Raw genomic sequence first — 20,894 nt, forward strand, 5'->3', positions numbered from 1 at the left:
GGCAAAATTACTTATATCCATATATATTTTCATATATTTCATATATCATATAGGCTTCTAACTCTATTTCAGATATATTCATGTCACTGTGTATTCTAGAGCAGTTTGGACCTCTTTTGTGTTGTGTCCACAGTAGAAGGCCAAACCAACATTTCTCACAGGGGTCTTATCTCTAAGTTCCTGACACTAACCAAAACACTTTCCACACATCATAATTTTCTCATGGGAGACAGAAGACTACAGTGTGATTTGCATTTTTGGGTTCAGACCGTCTCAGTCTTTTGTCTGAGTGATATCTCTTTCTATGGAGCTCCAAATAAAGGGATTTCTTTGACACTGAACGTTTGAACTGATCCTTCTTCATTGAAGACGAATTAGTAGAGTAATATTTTTTCCATGACACTGTTTAGTTGCACTGTTCAGAAATGTGCAAATTAGTCTCAAAGATCAGTGTAAAGAACAGTGATAAAATCGAGATTGTGACTTTATTTTTTAAAAATCGTGATATGATTTTTTTGCCATATCGCCCACCCCTAATTCTCCTCATTCTTCTGCCTTTGTTTCATTATAAAACTAAACCAACCTGTTCTCCATCTTGTCCCGTGGGTCCAGCATCTCCAGGAACTCCAGGTAAACCCTGCAGTTCATAAAAACAGATCTATTTATCAGTGAATGCAGATGAATCAGAAACACTGAGTACTGAATAAACAGGATGTATGTAGTGGACCTGGTGTCCTCTGTCCCCAGTTGGTCCTGATAATCCATCAGACCCCTGAAGCCCCTAAGGACGAAAACACCACAACATGTCACATAAACCCTTGATCTGTTGGTAAGTGTTCATGTTTTAGGTCAAATGAGTCATCAAACATTTCTTTTACAAATCATTAGCCTCCTAGCATAACTGCCTAAGTCATAAACTATGTGGACAAAAGTATGTGGACACGTTGAATTCAGGTGTTTCTTTTCTAACAGGGGTCTGGGATACAAAACAATAATGACTAATGTCAGAATATAGTTTTATATTATGGGATAAATGTCATTGCGTTGGTTAGTTTGGTTTAAATTGTTATCTTTGTTTCCAAAATGCCTGAGAAATGGTTTGGACTTAATTTCTTACTTAAAGAAACACCTGAATTCAAAGTGTCCACATACTTTTGTCCATATAGTGTATGCATATTTAAGGGAAATGTGAATAAAAGTTTTAATAACCAGTATATTATGTAATTCCACCTTATTAGCTTTACAAAACGCTATCTCATTAAACATTTAAAGTCTTTATCTGTGTTTCCAAAATGCCTCAGAGATGGTTTTTACTTCATATCTCCAAAACCATCTGCTGATCTAAACTGTTCAATATCTGTTGACCCACTAATCCTATCAATACGTGTAAATAACTGGTGTAAAATACAGTTTTTCATCTTTTCATGGTCATCAGATATGACCCATTTGGACGTTCAGATGCTCTGTAGTTACCGTGGAAACACCGTCATCTTCTACAACATTGATTCACCAGTAAAACCCATGGAGTTGGATCAATGACAGCAGATGGACACTCTTACATTTTGGATTATATATATTAAATAGTAAATAAAACGAACAAAAATTAATGCAAAAATATGAAATAATGAATAACAATAAAAATAAGCATTCAACTGTTGATATCTTTGCTGAAAAAGTCACTTGTAATTCAGTTTCCTCTGTTTCTGTTATAATATCCCTCAACTTTAATCTGAGCTTTCATGAAGATCTACATGATCAATAAATTCAATATTGGAAAATACTAGATTTTTACTGAGAAACTGCAAAATACAGAGTATGATAATTAAAGGATGATAAATCACTAAAATATTTTTTTGTGGAAATATTGATGTTTATATCTTAAATCCTCATGAACAGGACATCTTACAGCTGTAGACATGATGTGTCCCATATTTTTGTCCATATAGTTTATAAACATCAATATTTCCTTAAACTTTAATGTTAGATTTTTCTTCCTCAGTGAGATGTGAAGAAAGTAGATGGTTAGTTGTGGTAGAAAAATATTATTTACAGTCAGAGGACTAAATATATTTAAGAAATTTAGAGGTAGAACATTTAAAATCATAAAAAACAAGCAAAAAAAAAAGAAAAAAAAAAAAAAAAAATCAATGGTGAGAGAAATTCAGTCAAAAGCATCTCTGAGGCATTTTAGGAGCAAAGATAACAATTTAAACCAAACTAACTAATGCAATGATATTTATCCCATAATATAAAACTACATTCTAACATTAGTCATTATTGTTTTGTATCCCAGACCCGTATTAGAAAAGAACCACTTGAACTCAACGCGTCCGCATACTTTTGTCCATTTGTCTATGACTTCTGCAGTTATAGTTTAAGGCTAACGATATGCAAATCCACAGATCCACGTGGTCTCAGACTGTGATGAGTAAAAACAGCAGTCGACGGTAAGTACCCACTCACTGGGATTCCCGCTGGCCCCTGTGGCCCCTGGGGTCCCGGGGGCCCTTTGCTTCCTCTGGGTCCTGGTTTTCCTACAGCCCCATCTACACCTGGGAGACCTGGAGGACCCTGGACACCACAACAGAAAACAGTATTAAAAAAAATATGAATAAACCCCCATCTGCCACAGGTGCAAACCAAGGTTCCAGTAGTTTTGGATTTTTCATTATAGTTTAGCTTTACTTAGTTTGGACTTTTTTTTCTCTAATTCAGTTAGTTTTAATTTGTTTTTAGAGCAGGTTTGCTAGTTTTTATTAGTTTTCATTTTTTTCTAAATGCTTAGTTTTAGTTTAGTTTTAGTATTCATTTTAGTTTTGTCGTATCTTTTCTCTTCTTCGTCGTCATATTCAAATAAATCTCAGACAGGACTCTGCTGCTTTCTCCCAACTTTAGTCTCCATGTTTCCAGGTAGAGTGGGGACCAGAAGACGACTGGAAACCACAAATGACGAAAAGTGATGGACCGTTAAATATATGGTGCCAGCAGCTAAAATTGCTTGAGGGAAATAAATGGATTTTATATCAATCCGACATTGAAAAAGACGAAAACGAAGGGAATTTTATCCAGAATTTTCATACATTTTAGTTAGTTTTGTAAACACACAATACAGTTTCAGTTAGTTATTGTTTTTCTTTTAATTATAGTTTTTATTTATTTCAGTTAACGAAAATGTTTTCACAATTCTAGTTTTCGTCATTTCGTTAGTTTTCCTTAACGATCATAACCTTGCTAGCTAGGCGTACCATTCTCTTCAAATGGAAGGACTCATCACCTCCAACACATGACCAGTGGATCACAGACATCATGGTTAATATAAAGACAGAAAAAATTAGGTGCATCCTAAATTTTGCAAAATATGGGAGCCTTTTTTATGCTGCGTGAATATGTTACCTGGCCTGGAACTTTAAATACATATTAGGTGTTTATACTGTTATTTACCTGTTTTGTTTATTTATATATTACCTCCGCCAAGTAGGTTATGTTTTCATCAGGGTTTGTCTGTCTGTTTGTTTGTTTGTTCGTCTGTTAGCGAGATAACTCAAAAAGTTATGGACGGATTTTCATGAAATTTTCAGGAAATGTTGATGCTGGCACTCTTCTTCTTCGCTTGTTGTAACGTCCGTCAACATCCGTTTTTTGTTTTTTTTTCATAATTAATGTGACTCTAGTTGCAGAAAAAGGTCTTTCCATTGCAGTTTTGCGTGATATACCAATTGCGCTATGCCCGAAAAACCACCTCTTGTTAGCGCAAAAACTTTTAATCGAAAAACAAGAGTTTTGGCGAAATAGTTGATTTTCCATGAGGTAAATTTTTATACGCAAGTTATATTCACACATTTTCAGGATCAATGGAAAAGTAACTACTTAAATCATAATCCCCCATAAATCCCACTTGTTTTAACCCAAGTCTGAATAAAAGTGCTTTTTAACTGTTGCCATACGTTGCTTTAGACCAGACAGACCCTTGTCCAGAGTGAAATCTCTGTGATTTTACTGCCTGTTGGACAGATTCGTAGGGTTTTATGCAGGATTTACAGATCTGGTGAAAATAAAGACAGGTTTAAGCAGTGCTGTATTCAAAACATATTTTCTCTTCGTGGGAAATGACTGAACTGGTCGTACCGACGGACCCTCAATCCCCCGCAGTCCTTCGTCTCCAGGTCGACCCTGTAAAAACCAGGACAACAGAGACGTTAAGAGACCTGGTCCAAGTGGATCAGCTCTGGTTTATTTCTCCTCCGTAAACCACTTTGGATCCAGGCAGTTGCTTTAATTTTCTGATGTTTTATTCAACACGTGTCAGACATTTCTAATCGTTTGTGCTGCTTCTTGTCATGGGGTCAGAGGTCAAACTAAATAATGACTTTAACCTTTAGAACCCCAGCCTGTGGTTTAAGGCTGTGCGTGGATTTGCTGTATTTTATTGTATCTGAAAAAAAAGAGAATGAGAAATAAACATCTGTGCTCATTTCAACTCTGAAAAACAAAGATAAAGGTGGAATCAGTCTTCTGCACAGAACTGTACACTCTGAATGTGGCTGTAAAAACTACAAATTAATCTATATTATAAAAGCCAAGTGGCCTCTGTGTCCATGCATGTGTGTGTGTCTCTGGATTCACACTAAATCCGTACAGAGCTGACTGCTGCAGTTTGTCATATTTATGTATTTTTGGTCAAGGAACAGACTAGTGAAAAGGGCAAGTCGGTAGGACCGATATTTTCGAAGATATTAGTCATTTTTTAATAGAACAGCCTTAGAATCATGTTGCTACACCTAGAATGCTTTGGGGGTGACTGCTGGACTGATGCGGTACAACATGCACAAATACACAAGCTATAAATACTACCACATCTAGAACCTGTGGATTCCCATGGGTCAACACACTAGTTACCTCTGCCAAGGAACGGCAGAGGTAATGTTTTCATCAGGGTTTGTCTGTTTGTTTGTCTGTTTGCAAGATAACTCAAAAAGTTATGGACGGATTTGGATGAAATTTTCAGGACATGTTGATACTGGCACAAGGCACAAATGATTAAATTTTGGTGGCGATTGGGGGGGGGGGGGGGGGGGGTGATCTCCGAGTGCTTTTCTAGTTATTAATTTTTTTTAAACTAAGAACTTCATGTACTGAAACAATGCATATTTACTTGACAATTGATTCTTCATAGTGCAGTTTAATCATGTTAAAAATGTGTGAATCAAATTTGATACTGCAGGTATATTAGGTACTTTATAAAAACACCCAATGTATCAAATGTGATACAAAGATATATCATAAAAAAGAAAAGCACTCTGAGAGCACAGACGTCTGCCAAGACAGATCTGCCCCCCCCCCCCCCCCACCCCACCCGGATCACCACCAAAATGTAATCATTTCTTCCTTGTGCCAGTATCAACATTACCTGAAAATTTCATGAAAATCTATCCATAACTTTTTGAGTTATCTTGCTAACAGACAAACAAACAAACACGCAAACACAAATTGATCAAAAATAACTCCTGGTGGAGGTAAGAAAATGATATGGCAAAATGTTTTGATTGAATGTAGTTAAAAGGTCTAATAAACATTTCAATATATAATAATAATAACAATATTTTATTACCTCCGCCAAGTGTAACGGCGGAAGTTATGTTTTCATCAGGGTTTGTTTGTCTGTCTGTCTGTTTGTCTGTTAGCAAGATAACTCAAAAAGCTATGGATGGATTTGGGTGAAATTTTCAGGAAATGTTGACACTGGCACAAGGAACAAATGATCACATTTTTGTGGTGATCAGGGGGGAGGACTGATCTGTCTTAGCCTGCACTCTCCGAGTGCTTTTCTAGTTTATCGATCAGTCAATTTACTACAAAATTATTAGTCAAAATCAACAATTCATGTACAAGATACATTTTGTAATAGGACCCCCCAGAAGCAGTCCTCAGCTTATAAATGGGGGTCCTTAGACATGTGATGAGAGACACAATTTACATTATAATCTTTAATAAATTCAAATGTTCTAAATAACTACAAACATATTCTAAAATATTTGCCTATCTGTCTAACGATGTTTGTTTCATTTCCTTTTCTTGAGTCCTTTTGTAGTCAGCGTATTCCAACATTCTCAGATAATTTCATAGTCAGACATGGGGCTTTATCCACATAAATACAGAGTTTATATAATTTGTATATCAGCCATGCAGGGTTTTGGGTCAGGTGTATTTTTGAAGTATCTCTATTTGTTAATGTTTCCTTTTTTTTTGTTTCGGTTCCCAGAGGGGAATTATTATCGTACAGTTGCTCCATTCAAGAACACTAAAAAGTAGCAGGGAGAAAAAAAATGGATAAAAAAATAATACACACAAACACACACATATATTTTGGCTTTTAAAGGCTGTGGTCTTAAACTTTTGATCGGTTGTTTGTCAGCTGATAAAAAGTTTCTATTTCAGTTTAATTGTTGTAAAAATAAATTGCTGACTCAAATTTTCTTCTTTTTGCATATCTATCTATCTATCTATCTATCTATCTATCTATCTATCTATCTATCTATCTATCTATCTATCTGTCTGTCTGTCTGTCTGTCTGTCTGTCTGTCTGTCTGTCTGTAAACACTATTAAGACACAATTAGAACAAAAATGTGTTCAATATGCACTAGATAAATATTATTATTATGATAATTAAAGAAATATATATAAATAAGTGTGCAAAAATATTTAAAATATTGTTGTTTTATTACAAGTTTTGTGGTTATAATGAGGAAACACCATGACCCTAAAGTTCAGACTTTACTGTAACAGTCCATAAAACATGTGAAAAACCATCAGTCCCATGTTCGTTAAGACAAAGGTGTATTTATTTATCTGAAGGTTTTCCTCACCTGAGGTCCCTGCTGTCCTTTTTCTCCCTGATGACCTGGCAGACCCTGAAAAATAAAAAACACAAAACAGGACAAGTCAGAACTCGCTGATCGCACTTCAGTCTCCTGTGAGCATTTAACCATACATCAAATATATGTTTGTGCGGCCCATTTATGGCCCACAGACCGTACGTTGGACACCCTTTTTGTGTTTGTTTCTTTCCCACCAGCGTCTCTGAGGACGCTGCCTCCGTTCTGTCAGACTTTACTCTGTGACAGATTGATGGATTTGGCGGCAGCGGTGAGCGACCATGTGAGTGGGACGCATCCGTCAGAAACAGCTGTGTGCAGTGACGCTGCTCGGACCACTGTGGACGTGGACTCCAGAGTCTGCAGTCCCACTGTCTGGACTCAAAGTCAAACTATTTCCATGCAACAGGGACTTTTCTTATTCCCACATCTAACCAGCCACAGCAGGGACTGATTCACAGAGGGTTTCTTAAAGTTGAACGTTCAAGTTTGGACCAGAGCTTCAGTAAAACACAGGAAAAGCCTTTAATCCCTTATAGACGACTGTCATGACTTCACCTCAGTATCCCACTGTTTTTAATGAGGTGCTGTTCAACACATGCATTAGCCTCATAGCATAATAGCATAAGTCATGCACTATGTGGACAAAAGTATGTGGACACGTTGAATTCGGGTGTTTCTTTTCTAACAGGGGTCTAGGATACAAAACAATAATGGCTAATGTTATAATATAGTTTTATATTATGGGATAAATATCATTGCATTGGTTAGTTTGGGTTAAATTGTTATCTTTGTTTCCAAAATACCTCAGAGATGGTTTTTATTTAATTTCTCTCAACATTGATTTTGCTTTTGCTTCTAAATTTCTCAAATATTTTTCATGCCCTGACTGTAAATAATAATAATTTTCAACCACAACTAACCATCTACTTTCTTCACATCTCAGTGAGGAAGGGATCTGGGATACAAAACAATAATGACAAATTTCATAATATAATTTTATATTGGGATAAATATTATATTGATTATTAATATTGATGTTTTTATCTCAAATCATCATGAACAGGACATCTTACAGCTGTAGACATGATGTGTCCTAATATTTATGTCCATATAGTTTATAAACATCAATATTTCCTTAAAGTTTAATGTTATAATAACCCTCAACTTTAATCTGAGCTTTCATGATCATCTACATTATCAATCAATTCAATATTGGAAAATACCTGATTTTTACTGAAAAACTGCAAAATACAGAGGATGATATCATAATAAATGGTGAGAAATCACCGAGGAAAAGTTAAATATAGAGGAAAAAACTATTTTAGAACGGCCACAAAAGTAGTACTGGGTCTTTATGGGTTAAGGAAATATTGATGTTTTTATCTCAAATCCTCATGAACAGGACATCTTACAGCTGTAGACATGATGTGTCCCAATACTTTTGTCCATATAGTTTATAAACATCAATGTTTCTTTAAACTTTAATGGTAGATTTTTCTTCCTCGGTGAGATGTGGAGAAAGTAGATGGTTAGTTGTGGTAGAAAATTGTGATTAACAGTCAGAGCATGAAATATATTTTAGAAATTTAGAGGAAGAACATTTAAAATAATAGTCATGGATAAAAAAAACAAAACAAAAACAATCAAACACAAAATCAATGTTGAGAGAAATTAAGTAATATAATGTGCTACATACTTTTAATCCCCCTCGGCCAAATATAGAGTATGATTCTGTTGAAAGTTACTGCCCTATAATTTAGATTAGATTGTCTTTGTGTAAAAGTTATGACACACATATTTATATTTGAAAGTACTCAGATATTATAACTGTACAAGGCTGTTTCAAGCAAACATATCACTCCAACAAAGGGAAAAAAAAATATTGATGTTTATAAACTAAATGGACATAAATATAAATTATAGGGCAGTAACTTTCAACAAAATCATACACTATATTTAGCTGAGGGGGATTAAAAGTACACAGCATGTTACGTTACTTAGTTTCTCTCAACATTGATTTTGTGGGTTTTTGTTTTAATCCATGACTATGATTTTAAATGTTCTTCCTCTAAATTTCTAAAATATTTTTCCTGCTCTGACTGTAAATAATATTTTTCTACCACAACTAACCATCTACTTTCTTCACATCTCACTGAGGAAGAAAAATCTACCATTAAACTTGAAGGAAATATTGATGTTTATAAACTATATGGACAAAAATATTGGGACACATCATTTCTACAGCTGTAAGATGTCCTGTTCATGATGATTTAAAATAAAAACAGCAATATTTCCTTAAAGTTTAATGGTAGATTTTTCTTCCTCAGTGAGATGTGAAGAAAGTAGATGGTTAGTTGTGGTAGAAAATTATTATTTACAGTCAGAGCATGAAAAATATTTTAGAAATGTAAGGGGGTTTTTTTATACCCTGGTTGTATTGGCTTTAGTGCTGTAAATTTTTTTCTTATTTTTCTTTAGTTTAAATTTGAAAAAAAATGTTTTCAGGTTTAGCGTCACTGTCTGATAATCCAGCATACATTACTACAAGTACATTCAGGTGGGTTTCTTTCTGTTAATAGTGATGTTTATTATAAACTATCTGGCCAAAAATATTGGGACACATCATGTCTACAGGTGTAAGATGTCCTGTTCATGATGAATAATCAACAAAATGAACAAAATAATAAACAAAATAAGCAAATTAAGTGATGAATTCAAGAACAGTGAACAAAATAATCACAAAATGAGCAAAAATGACATAAAAACATAAATATTTCCTTAAACTTTAATGGGAAATTTTTCTTTCTCAGTGAGATGTGAAGAAAGTAGATGGTTAGTTGTAGTAGAAAATTATTATTTACAGTCAGAGCATGAAAAATATTTCAAAACTTTAGAGGAAGAACATTTAAAATCATCGTCATGGATAAAAAAAAAAAAAGACCAAAAAAAAATCAACGCTGAGAGAAATTCAGTCAAAACCATCTCTGAGGCATTTTGGAAACTACTGGAATCTACTTTCTTCACATCTCACTGAGGAAGAAAAATCTCCCATTAAACTTGAAGGAAATATTGATAAACTATATATATATATAAAATAAATTATATGGACATAAATATTGGGACACATCATGTCTACAGCTGTAAGATGTCCTTTTCATAATGATTTGACATATAAATCAATATACATATCTATATAAATATAGACGTAGATTTAAAATCATAGTCATGGATAAAAAAAAGACAACAACAAAAAAAAAAAAACAAATCAGTGTTGAGTGTTACAAAAGAAACACCTGAATTCAACATGTCCCAATACTTTTGTCCATATAGTTTATGAAGACAAGTGCTGGGTGATAAAGGACAGTCGGCTCAGAAGCTCCGTCCTCCGGCGCTTTGACACACCATCTCGCACATTCGATTTGTGACCAGTGTCGCCCACAAAATTAATCAGCGCCACCTGCTGTCCTCCATCAGTGCACACTCCACTGCTCTGCTCGGAGTTTCCTGAAGCCTCCTTGGTTTGACCCCATCACAGCAGCTGTCTTCCTCCTCTAATATAGATCCTTCTAGGGTCAATAAACGGGAAATAAACAACAAAAATAAAGTACAGACACTTACTGGAGGCCCTGGCTTCCCTGGAGGTCCGGGTAAACCTCGGACGCCCTGCTCGCCCTGCAGGTAAAAAAAAAAAAAAAAAGAGTATTATTGTGACGGATTATTATCACTGCTGTTTATGTTGGTGAGTTCACATCTGAACCTTTAACCCTTTCATGCAGGAATTAGGAGAACCTTAGTTAAGATTTCTTTTACATCTTTAGACATGAAAAAAACAGCGCAAATGAACATTTTTTAATGAACCCCTTTTTCATGGAGTTACAAAAAATATCTACTCAGCTGGATGTGATGAGTTTAACTGTAGAAGCAAATAAATATGTATTTAACAAACCAATATGAGAAAATGATGAAATCATCAGTGGCATCATCACTTACTTTGTGACATCATCAGTGACATCTTTAATTACTCGGTGACATCATCAATTACTTTATAACATCATCAATTACTTTGTGACTTCATCAGTGACATCATCAATTACTTTGTGACTTCATCGATTACTTGGTGACATCATCAGTGACATCATTAATTACTTTGACATCAATAATTTGAGAAATCATCATTACTTTGTGACATCAACAATGACTTTCTGACATCATCAATGACATCATCAATTACTTTGTGACTTCATCAGTGACATCATCAATTACGTTGTGATATCAATAATTTGAGACATCATCATTACTTTGTGACATCAACAATGACTTTCTGACATTATCAGTGACATATAATCAATTACTTTGTGACTTCATCAGTGACATATCAATTACTTTGTGATATCATCAATTATGACATCACTAGTGACAACATCAATTACTTTTTGACATCATCAGTGACAAATATAAACATAGTTAATGCTGCTAATTTGATGTTTTCTCACATTTAAAGAAATTCTAATAGTAGCTGTTAAACACTTTACAGAGATAATATGCAAAAAAAAAATTGAAATACTGTTTATTCCACTGTAGTTACAATTATCAACTGATGTCAGCTAAAACATGTTAGTGCAGATCAGGTTTATCCAGAATAGTAAAGTTACAGTGATAGTATGAGTTACAGTGTAAATACAGACAGTGGTGCATGGCGTCCAATTTAGTCGAAATAGGATTAATTGCAAATTTCTTCCAATATAAAAATAAATATGTGGAATTTTTGCCAATGATATTAATCCTTAGATGTTACTTTTACGCTGCATATTTTTCTAACTTCAGGGGTGTCCTGACATAGAAGGATTTACATGACATTCCTGGGATGTTCAGCATTTCTGACATCCTGTCGGCCATCTTGGTTATAGAGTAAAAACAAATGCACTTCCTATGACTGGCCTGTAGGTGTCAGTGTATGGGATGATGCACCAGCGTCCACTGTGTTGGCTGATATGGAACTAAAACAACTAAACCCATGAATATACGAGAGAACAGCTGGAGAATAGATGAACACTCGACATGAAAGGGTTAAAAACTCTGCATTTAACAAAAATGTCAGAGAAAAAAACTGCAGATAATACGACTACTTTTTCCACAAACACTTGTGTTAAACTGATGAACTACCCACCCCAGCCCCGATCATTCGTTCAGATTATCTCTCATAAACACGTCTTTAGTTGAAATCTTTACTTTACCCGTTCTCCAGCAGGACCTGGAGGCCCACGCGCTCCCACATTCCCCTGGATGCCCTGGCAGAAGAAAAAACAACAGATGGAGCGACTTATCATCAGTTCATGAAATAAACTTTGGTCTGCTAAGTCAGCGGTGAACGTACAAATATGGACAAAAGTATGTGGACACGTTGAATTCAGGTGTTTCTTTTCTAACAGGGGTCTGGGATACAAAACAATAATGACTAATGTCAGAATATAGTTTTATATTGGGATAAATAGCATTGCATTGGTTAGTTTGGTTTTAATTATTACCTTTGTTTCCAAAATGCCTCAGAGATGGTTTTGACTTAATTTCTTACTAAAAGAAACACCTGAATTCAAAGTGTCCACATACTTTTGTCCATATAGTGTATGTATATTCAAGGGAAATGTGAATAAAAGTTTTAATTATCAGTATATTATGCAATTATACATTATTAGTTTTATAAAATGCTATCTCATTAAACATTTAACATCTTTACCTCTGCCAGGGGGGTACTGTGGTCACTTTGCTTTGTGTGCGTGTTTGTTTGTTTGTTTGTTTGTTTGTTTGTTTGTTTGTTTGTTTGTTTGTTTGTTAGCAAGATAACTCAAAAAGTCATGGATGGATTTTCATGAAATTTTCAGGAAATGTTGATACTGGCACAAGGAAGAAATAATGAAATTTTGGTGGTGATTGGGGGTGGCAGATCTGTCTCGGCAGGGGTCTGCGCTCTCCGAGTGCTTTTCTTGTTATCTTTGCTTCCAAAATGCCTCAGAGATGGTTTTTACTTAATTTCTCTCAAAATTATTTTTTTAATCCATGACTCTGATTTTAAATGTTCCACCTCTAAATTTCTAAAATATTTCTCATGCTCTGACTGTAAATAATAATTTTCTACCATATATAATAATTATCTCTCTTCGGAGGAAATATCTCCCATTAAAGTTTAAGGAAATATCGATGTTTATAAACGATATGGACATAAATATTGGGACACATCATGTCTACAACTGTAACATGTCCTGTTCATGAGGATTTGAGATAAAAACATTGATAGAAAGAGGTAGAACATTTAAAATCAGTTTTGGATATTAAAAAAAAACCTAAAGAAAAATCAATGTTGAGAGAAATTAAGTAAAAACCATCTCTGAGGCATTTTGGAAACAAAGATAATTTAAACCAAACTAACCAATGCAATGATATTTATCCCAGTATAAAACTGTATTATAATTATTGATTGATTATGATTATTGGCAAATTTCTAATTATTAATATAAATAAATCATTATTAGTCATTATTGTTTTGTATCTCAGACCCCTGTTAGAAAAGAAACACCTGAATTCAACGTGTCCACATACTTTTGTCCACATAGTGTATATGTTGTATATCGTCGCTGTCAGGCAGAAACCGTGTAAATCCATTTTTGGTGTTGTTTGGTCTCGCATTGGTCTGACAGTTTTAGAAATATTTAACGTCTCTTAACTCCATTCATTTATTTAGAATATGCATACCTTTTCCAGTTTCCTGAAAAATAACTGTTTTGGACATAAGAGGTTTCTGTCTGACAGCAGTGACATGCACGTATGTAAAGGCTGTGAAGAGGGAACACATTCATGAGGAGTCACTTACATACATGCCTACATGGCCCTGAGGTCCCTCTGCTCCTGGTTTCCCCATGAAACCCTGACAAGACAAAAAGTATTCATGACATAAATAATCACACACACATAAAACACACGTATGTAATTGACCGCGGTGGAGGAACATGTTCACGTATCGACGTGACAAGAGAGTCTCCAGACACCACAGACGTGCAGCCCACCGCACCAGAACATGACTACTAATAGGTTTAATGCAGGGGTGTCCAAACTTTTTTTAAAGAGGGCCAGATCTGATAATGTGGAGACTGCCAGGGGCCAGTGGTCCCTTCGGATGTTTTTCGAACAGTAAAAATTACATATAAAAGCACTGTTCTACAACAATTTTATTTTCATTGTCACAATATCATTTTTTAAAATGGCAATGTAACAAAATGTAAGCCACTCAGGTGTGAACAAATAAAAAAAAAAAAACAATTCTGCCTTCCTTTCACACTGGAGTCAGATAACGTAGAACAAACGTCCAAGAAGTTGATAAAAATCTTAACCCCACATTCATTTTAAACATGACTTATATGAGTAATCATTACTCATATATTACTCAGTAATGCAAAGTCTGTTAACGTTTAAGATGAAAACATATGACTCTTACTCTTGTCTTTCACAAAATCATTCAGAAAGTAATATTTGTGTCACATCTACAAGTACATAACACCAGCAGTTAGAGGCAACTAACCTGGCAACTTGGTAGCCTGTCCTGGTGGTGAATTCATTGAACTCCCAGGTTCACATGAAGAGTCACTGTTGTGAGTTTAAAGCAGCTTGAATTTTCTTCACTTTTTCGGAACGCTCACTCCGTGCTAGCTTGTCGTATGCGTTAGCATGTTTTGTCTGCTCGTGTCTCTTTACATTGAATTCCTCAAACAAGGCAACAGTCTCTTGACAAATTAGGCAAACACAATCGCCTCGATTTTCAGGGGAAAAAATTGTAATTCCCATCTCTCCTGGAAGCGGCGGCCCTCACTGTCAACTTTCGTTTTTTTATTTACAGGCGCCATGGTTAGAAATTAGCGAAAAGGGTTCACGGCAAGGTCACAGAGCCAGATAGAGTTAGAGTGGTGCTGCCACCATGAGGTGAAAGGAGGAACTGCATTTGAACCTTTTATGATTCATGTACTCGGTTCAACAGTCCAAGCGGGCCATAAATAAGACATTATAAAACCGAAGCTGTGGGCCGTAGAAAATCTGACCGCGGGCCGTGATTGGCCCCCGGGCCGGACTTTGGACATGCCTGGTTTAATGGATCTATACAACTCTCAGGTGGGCATACTTTTATTAATTAATTTATCATTATTATTATTTTATTTATTTTGAACATGCAAAGAAACAAAATAAAACAAGACGAAGCAAATTAAGACAAAAAAACAAAATAACATTTAAATGAACAGAATCTATCTTCACACACAATTTGTTCCACAGTTTTACTCCACAGATATCTACAGGGTGGGGAAGCAAAATTTACAATATTTTGAGGCAGGGATTGAAAGACAGTGTATGACCAGTTAGTTTATTGAAAGTCATGAGAATTTATTTGCCACAAGAAAACTGACATCATAGAAAATGTTTTTATTCTATGTGTCCTCCTTCTTTCTCAATAACTGCCTTCACACGCTTCCTGAAACTTGTGCAAGTGTTCCTCAAATATCCGGGTGACAACTTCTCCCATTCTTCTTTAATAGTATCTTTAAGAAAGTCGACATTGCTGTGTGATGTTCTGTTGGTAGCATGTTCTAAAACGCCCCAAATAGCAGAATCCAGAGGGTTTAGATCTGGGCTAGAAGGCGGCCATAAATATGATTCCCAAAAATTGCTAAAGTTGGATTTGTTGCTGTTGTCAACAAGTGTTTTGGTGTTCTTGTGTAAGATTTTTACTTCAAATCATATTTTACTGCATTTCTAACGGTCTTGTTGTCTACCACAAGTTCAATTGCCATTTTTCTCATGGATTTGGTTGGATCCTTTAGGATTTTGGATTTGAGAGCTTTAATAAAAGCTTTGGTACATTTTTTGTTGCTTCCTCCACTTCCAGACTTTCTGGTAATAGTTTTGCTCATAGTCATTCTCTTCTTTCCATTATAAACAGTCTTTATGGACACTCCAACTATTTTTGAAATCTCCTTTGGTGTGACGAGTGCATTCAGCAAATCACACACTCTTTGACGTTTGCTTTCCTGATTACTCATATGGGCAAAAGTTTCTGAAAAGGTATGGATAATAGTGTTAGGTATGATTATGACATCAATATATGTTTGGTTTCAAAACAATTGACGTAGTGCCTGCTGAGAAAAAACAACTAAATGTTCATTGTAAATTTTGCTTCCCCACCCTGTACGTGTGTGTGTGTGTGTGTGTGTGTGTGTGTGTGTGTGTGTGTGTGTGTGTGTGTGTGTAGGTGTTGGGGGTCATGAAGGTGAACTCACAGGTTCTCCTGGGGGTCCTGGTGAACCTGGAGGTCCTGGTTTCCCCGTGGGTCCCTGTTATTAGATGAAAAACCAAACTGTGGATGGAGCCCAGGGTCAAGGTTGAACACAGACGACACATGGTTTGGATTGGAACAGCACACTGACTGAAACTGCTTTAACATGGGACACATCTCCATTGGTTACCAGTGCGTTTTAGAGTTGATTTTAAAATTCTTCTGTATGCTTTTAAATGTTTGAATGACCTTGGCCCCTCCTACCTGTCTGACCTGGCCCCCCACCCCCATGCACTCAGGTCAGATCAGCTGCAGCTTGTGGTTCCAAACACTAAAAAGAAGCTTCGCAGGGATTGTACGTAGACTCACCTGTTCACTGCTGCCTTTGACTAAAAGGCTTTTGACTTTTTAAAATGTATATTCTCTTTGAAACTCTGCACTGCAACTCTTACTTTAATATGTGTGTGTTTTTATTTTTTTTTTATTTTATGTGTTGTTTTCTTACTTGCTGTTTTTAATCACCTTTTACATGTTTTTTTTTTTTTTATAATGTTTTAAATGTGTTTATTTTTGTTTCTTTTATTTCAATGTCCTGTGTGAAGCACCTTGAATTGCCTTGTTGCTGAAATGTGTTATACAAATAAACTTGCCTTGTCTTGCCTTTTCTGTTGTTGCACCAAAACTGTGGAACCGGTTACCTTTAGATGTTCGACAGGCTCAGTCTCTGCCTTGATTTAAATCATGTCTTTTTTTCATTGGCTTTTAATCAATGAGTGAGATGTTTCTTTTTTATATTTCTTATGCTGTTTTTACCAGATTTTAATTAGTCTTTGTTTTTATGATGGTTGTATTTTGTTGTTCTTGGCCTGCTTTGAACCCTGCGTGATCACTCTTTTTATGTACTTACTTACTTATTTAATTTCTTGTTTTATGATTCGACAGGCTCAGTCTCTGCCTGTATTTAAATCACGTCTAAAAATGCACTTTTTCTCGTTGGCTTTTAATTAATGAGTGAGACGGGTTTTTTTTAGATTTTCTATGTTTTTTTGAACAGATTTTAATTACCTCTGCCATTATGTTTTCATTGGGGTTTGTCTGTCTCTTAGCAAGATAACTCAAAAAATTATGGATGGATTTTGATAAAATTTCACTGACACAAGGAACAAATGATTAAATTTTGGTAGTGATGGGGCGGGGGGCTGATCTGCCTTGGCGGAGGTCTGCGGTCTCCAAGTGCTTTTCTAGTTGTTAATTATCTTTTTTATGGTGCAACAGGGTGAGAATGTTCATGGGTTTGGGTATTAAAAAAAAAAAAGATGACTGACTCAATGTGTAATAAAAACATTAAAAAAAAAAAAAAAAAAAACCTTTGAAGAGCTCCAGTGTCTACTGTACTAGTCAAAAGTATTCACAAAAGAGCTTGAATGATTGAATGAAAGCTCAGACTGTCCTCTTTAACCCTTTCACGCATGCTGGTCACTACAGTGGACAGCTATTCTACAGCTGTTCTCTTGTATATTCATGTATTTTGCTGTTGGTTTTTTGCACATATCTTTATTAAAGTTTTAACACATTACATATCTTTTCTGACATGAATTAGTAACGTTGTGTAGATCTCCCGAGTGTAATAGTTATAGTTTTCACGCAAATTTATCAGTAAATACATGTTTCTTCGCTTCAGAAATGAAATGCATGGTGTCCAGCTGAGTGGGCATTTTTGCAACTTCATGAAAAATAGGTTCATGAGAATTTTTTTTTTTTATTATTATTATCACTCTTTAATTTTTAAATGTATTTTTTAACACTTTTTTAAAAATATATATATTTATTTTTCATAAGAAATTTTTCAGTCACATTGTTTTTTTTCATGATTAAAGAGAAATAAAAACACTCAGGGAAAAATCTTGGTTAAGGTTCTCATAATTCGCACATGAAAGGGTTAAAATGATACCAAAAATATTAATATAAAACATTGAAACATGTCATGAGCAAGGCCGGGGGGGGTTGATCTGCCTTGGCGGAGGTCTGCACTCTCCGAGTACTTTTCTAGTTTCTTTGTTTTTATGATGGTTGTATATTGCTGTTCTTAGCCTGTTTTGTACCCTGTGTTATCACTGTTCTTACTTATTTATTCCCTTGTTTTATGATTCGTGCCAGCTGTAAAGTTCTTAAAGTGCTTTATGATAAATAAAGTTGGTATACGGTAGACGATGCTGTCATGAAGACACTGAAGCTGCAGTGTTTGGAATTCTGTAATTACTGTAATTAAGCTGCTAAACAGGGCTGAAATTGATTATTATTTCCATTATTATTATTATTATTATTATTATTATTATTATTATTATTATTATTAATAATAATAATAATAATAATATTCCAAAATATTATTTATTTTATTTTTAGTTCAACACTGGGAGCTCAGTAATTAACAGAAAAAAATCTGTTAGCAGAGTCTGTATTCAATTTAAGGAAAAAAACCCACAAAATATTCATGTTGAAGAAGCTGGAACCAGAGAAGACTGACATATTTCCTTAAAAAAACAAACATATAGAACTTAAAAAAATAAAACAAATGACCCCCTTAACCCTTAAACACTATTTTTGTGATGGCGTCTGAATGAATTAATCTCTACATTTAACCTTTTTAAAGTGATTGATCTCCATTTATTATTATATTCTTATCCTCTGTATTTTCCTTTTTTCAGTGTAAATCCTGTATTTTCTATATTTAATTCACTGATCATGTAGATGTTCATTAAAGCTCAGAGTAAATTTTGTTGCCAAATTTATTATTTTTTCTTCAGTTTTGTTCATTTTGTTGCTTATTTTGTTCCTGTTACTTATTATTTTGTTGTTTTTTAACAAATTTTCATTTTTATTGTTTACTTTGACAGTTTTTGCTCCTTTTGTCGCATATTTTATTCGTTCTTACTTAATTTTAGTTATTTTTTGCTTATTTTTTCAGTCTTGTGTGTGTCTAATTAATCACCAGCTGAGGAAAAGGACTTGGACACACACATATAAAATTCAACTTCTTGTCTAACTTCAGATTTTTTTTTTTTTTAACAATCTGCTTCAACAGATGTAGATTCACAACAGTGCTTCCTTCTTTTCTACGTTACACCTCAGCAGATCCGTTCATCTCTCGCCTCCACAGTGAAAATCTTAACAATGTCCAGGTTTTTCTGCCAAAACAAAGAAGAAACCACTGAATGAGAATGAGGCGTACCGTGGATCCTGGTGCTCCATCTGGTCCTTGCTCCCCTGCGATGCCCTGAAGACCCTGAAAAAGCAGCAAAAAACTGATTAATAAATAAAAAATAAAAAGAGGAAACAGCAGAGTCAAATGATAGGATGAGGGTGAACAAATTGAACTTTATTTCCTGCAGTCAAGAAAAATTAGACACGTGCTGAGCTGTAAAATATTTAATCTAAATGAGATGATTGTGTAATTTGATAATGACATTTTAAATGTTTAATGGAATGTCCTTCATTATTCACTGTGTTTTTGTCGTATAAAACAGTGCTAATGTGGTTTTATTCAGTCAAACCCTGCAGGTGGAGCCAGAACAACCTGAACTGAAGGTTCTTACCGTCGGGCCTTTACCGCCGACACTACCGGCTGCACCCTGAGGACCCTGAAACGCCCAAAAACACACAAAATACACACCATTTAGATCAGAACACACACTTGTCAAAGCAGAATCACCTACATGTCACTGCTTTAAACCACTGAAGCATCATCTGAACACAAAACTTTAGCAGTTTACACTCAACACATGTTCTGAAAATCAATCTGAAATGAAAGTTAAAGCCACAACTAATGATGCAGTTAGTCACAGTGCGAACAATCAACATTTATACTTAAGAAAAGCTACAAAAGTGAACATTTTAAGAGCCCAAAACTAGTGAATAATGTCTGTTTTTGCTGGAAAAACCACTGAAAATAAGACAAAATTATTGACGTTTAATTTTCTTTTGACCCATGAGTCACTGGTGATAAGATCTGAACCAAAGCACAGGTTCAATCTGAACAGAAATGATTTAAATCAGTTCAGACAATTACCGTATTTTCCGGACTATAAGCCACTACTTTTTTCTCACTCTTTGAACCCTGCGGCTTATCCAACGACGTGGCTCAAGTATAGATTTTTACAGGCTAACGGCCTCCAGGGGGCGCTCTAGCAGGAAGCGCAAAAGCGAGACAGACAGGTGGAAGAGGTGATGAAGAGGAGAAGTTTGAAGCTGAACTTTTAACGATCATTTTGCGTGTCATGCACAAACCCTCATCATGGAAAACACACAAAGAAATGCATATGATGCAGCTTTGAAGTTTAAACCAATCGATGTGTCTGTCCGAGAAGGAAATAGAGCTGCAGCACAGAAGTGACAATGAGAGCAACAATGGAGGAGAGACGTAGAAGGTGTGTGACGGAGCCTTTCTGAGGATGTTCAACTCTGACACTGAAGAAGACGACTGCAGTGGTTTCAATGAGCAGAAGGAAGATGAAGATAGAGATTAATGACTTTTCTGGGTTTCTGAACCAGCTGTGTTCCTGTCATTTTAAGCAGTTAAGGTATGGAAATAAATATTTAAATAATCTGTCTGTTTACCATCTGTCTGTGTAAATATCTCATCTTACAACATGGACGCCTGAGGCTTTTAGTCAGGTGTGGCCTATATATGTACAAATATTTTTTTCTTTTA

The 20,894-nt window shown here is 35.2% G+C and overlaps 1 protein-coding gene across 1 annotated transcript in view; it reads right to left on the reverse strand.

Moving 5' to 3' along the window:
* LOC115429144 (collagen alpha-1(I) chain-like) overlaps nucleotides 1-20,894 on the reverse strand; it is a 112,138-nt gene that overhangs the window by 30,132 nt on the left and 61,112 nt on the right. Inside the window, exons 24-34 of the mRNA XM_030148391.1 lie at nucleotides 19,780-19,824; nucleotides 19,416-19,469; nucleotides 16,191-16,244; nucleotides 13,742-13,795; nucleotides 12,111-12,164; nucleotides 10,495-10,548; nucleotides 6,865-6,909; nucleotides 4,126-4,170; nucleotides 2,464-2,571; nucleotides 728-781; nucleotides 584-637 (exon numbers count right to left, since the gene is read on the reverse strand). Coding sequence (XP_030004251.1) covers nucleotides 584-637; nucleotides 728-781; nucleotides 2,464-2,571; nucleotides 4,126-4,170; nucleotides 6,865-6,909; nucleotides 10,495-10,548; nucleotides 12,111-12,164; nucleotides 13,742-13,795; nucleotides 16,191-16,244; nucleotides 19,416-19,469; nucleotides 19,780-19,824 — 621 coding nt within the window. The remainder of the gene's footprint in view (nucleotides 1-583; nucleotides 638-727; nucleotides 782-2,463; nucleotides 2,572-4,125; nucleotides 4,171-6,864; nucleotides 6,910-10,494; nucleotides 10,549-12,110; nucleotides 12,165-13,741; nucleotides 13,796-16,190; nucleotides 16,245-19,415; nucleotides 19,470-19,779; nucleotides 19,825-20,894) is intronic.

This window comes from Sphaeramia orbicularis, chromosome 12, assembly GCF_902148855.1.
Source record: "Sphaeramia orbicularis chromosome 12, fSphaOr1.1, whole genome shotgun sequence".
Classification (NCBI taxonomy): domain Eukaryota; kingdom Metazoa; phylum Chordata; class Actinopteri; order Kurtiformes; family Apogonidae; genus Sphaeramia; species Sphaeramia orbicularis.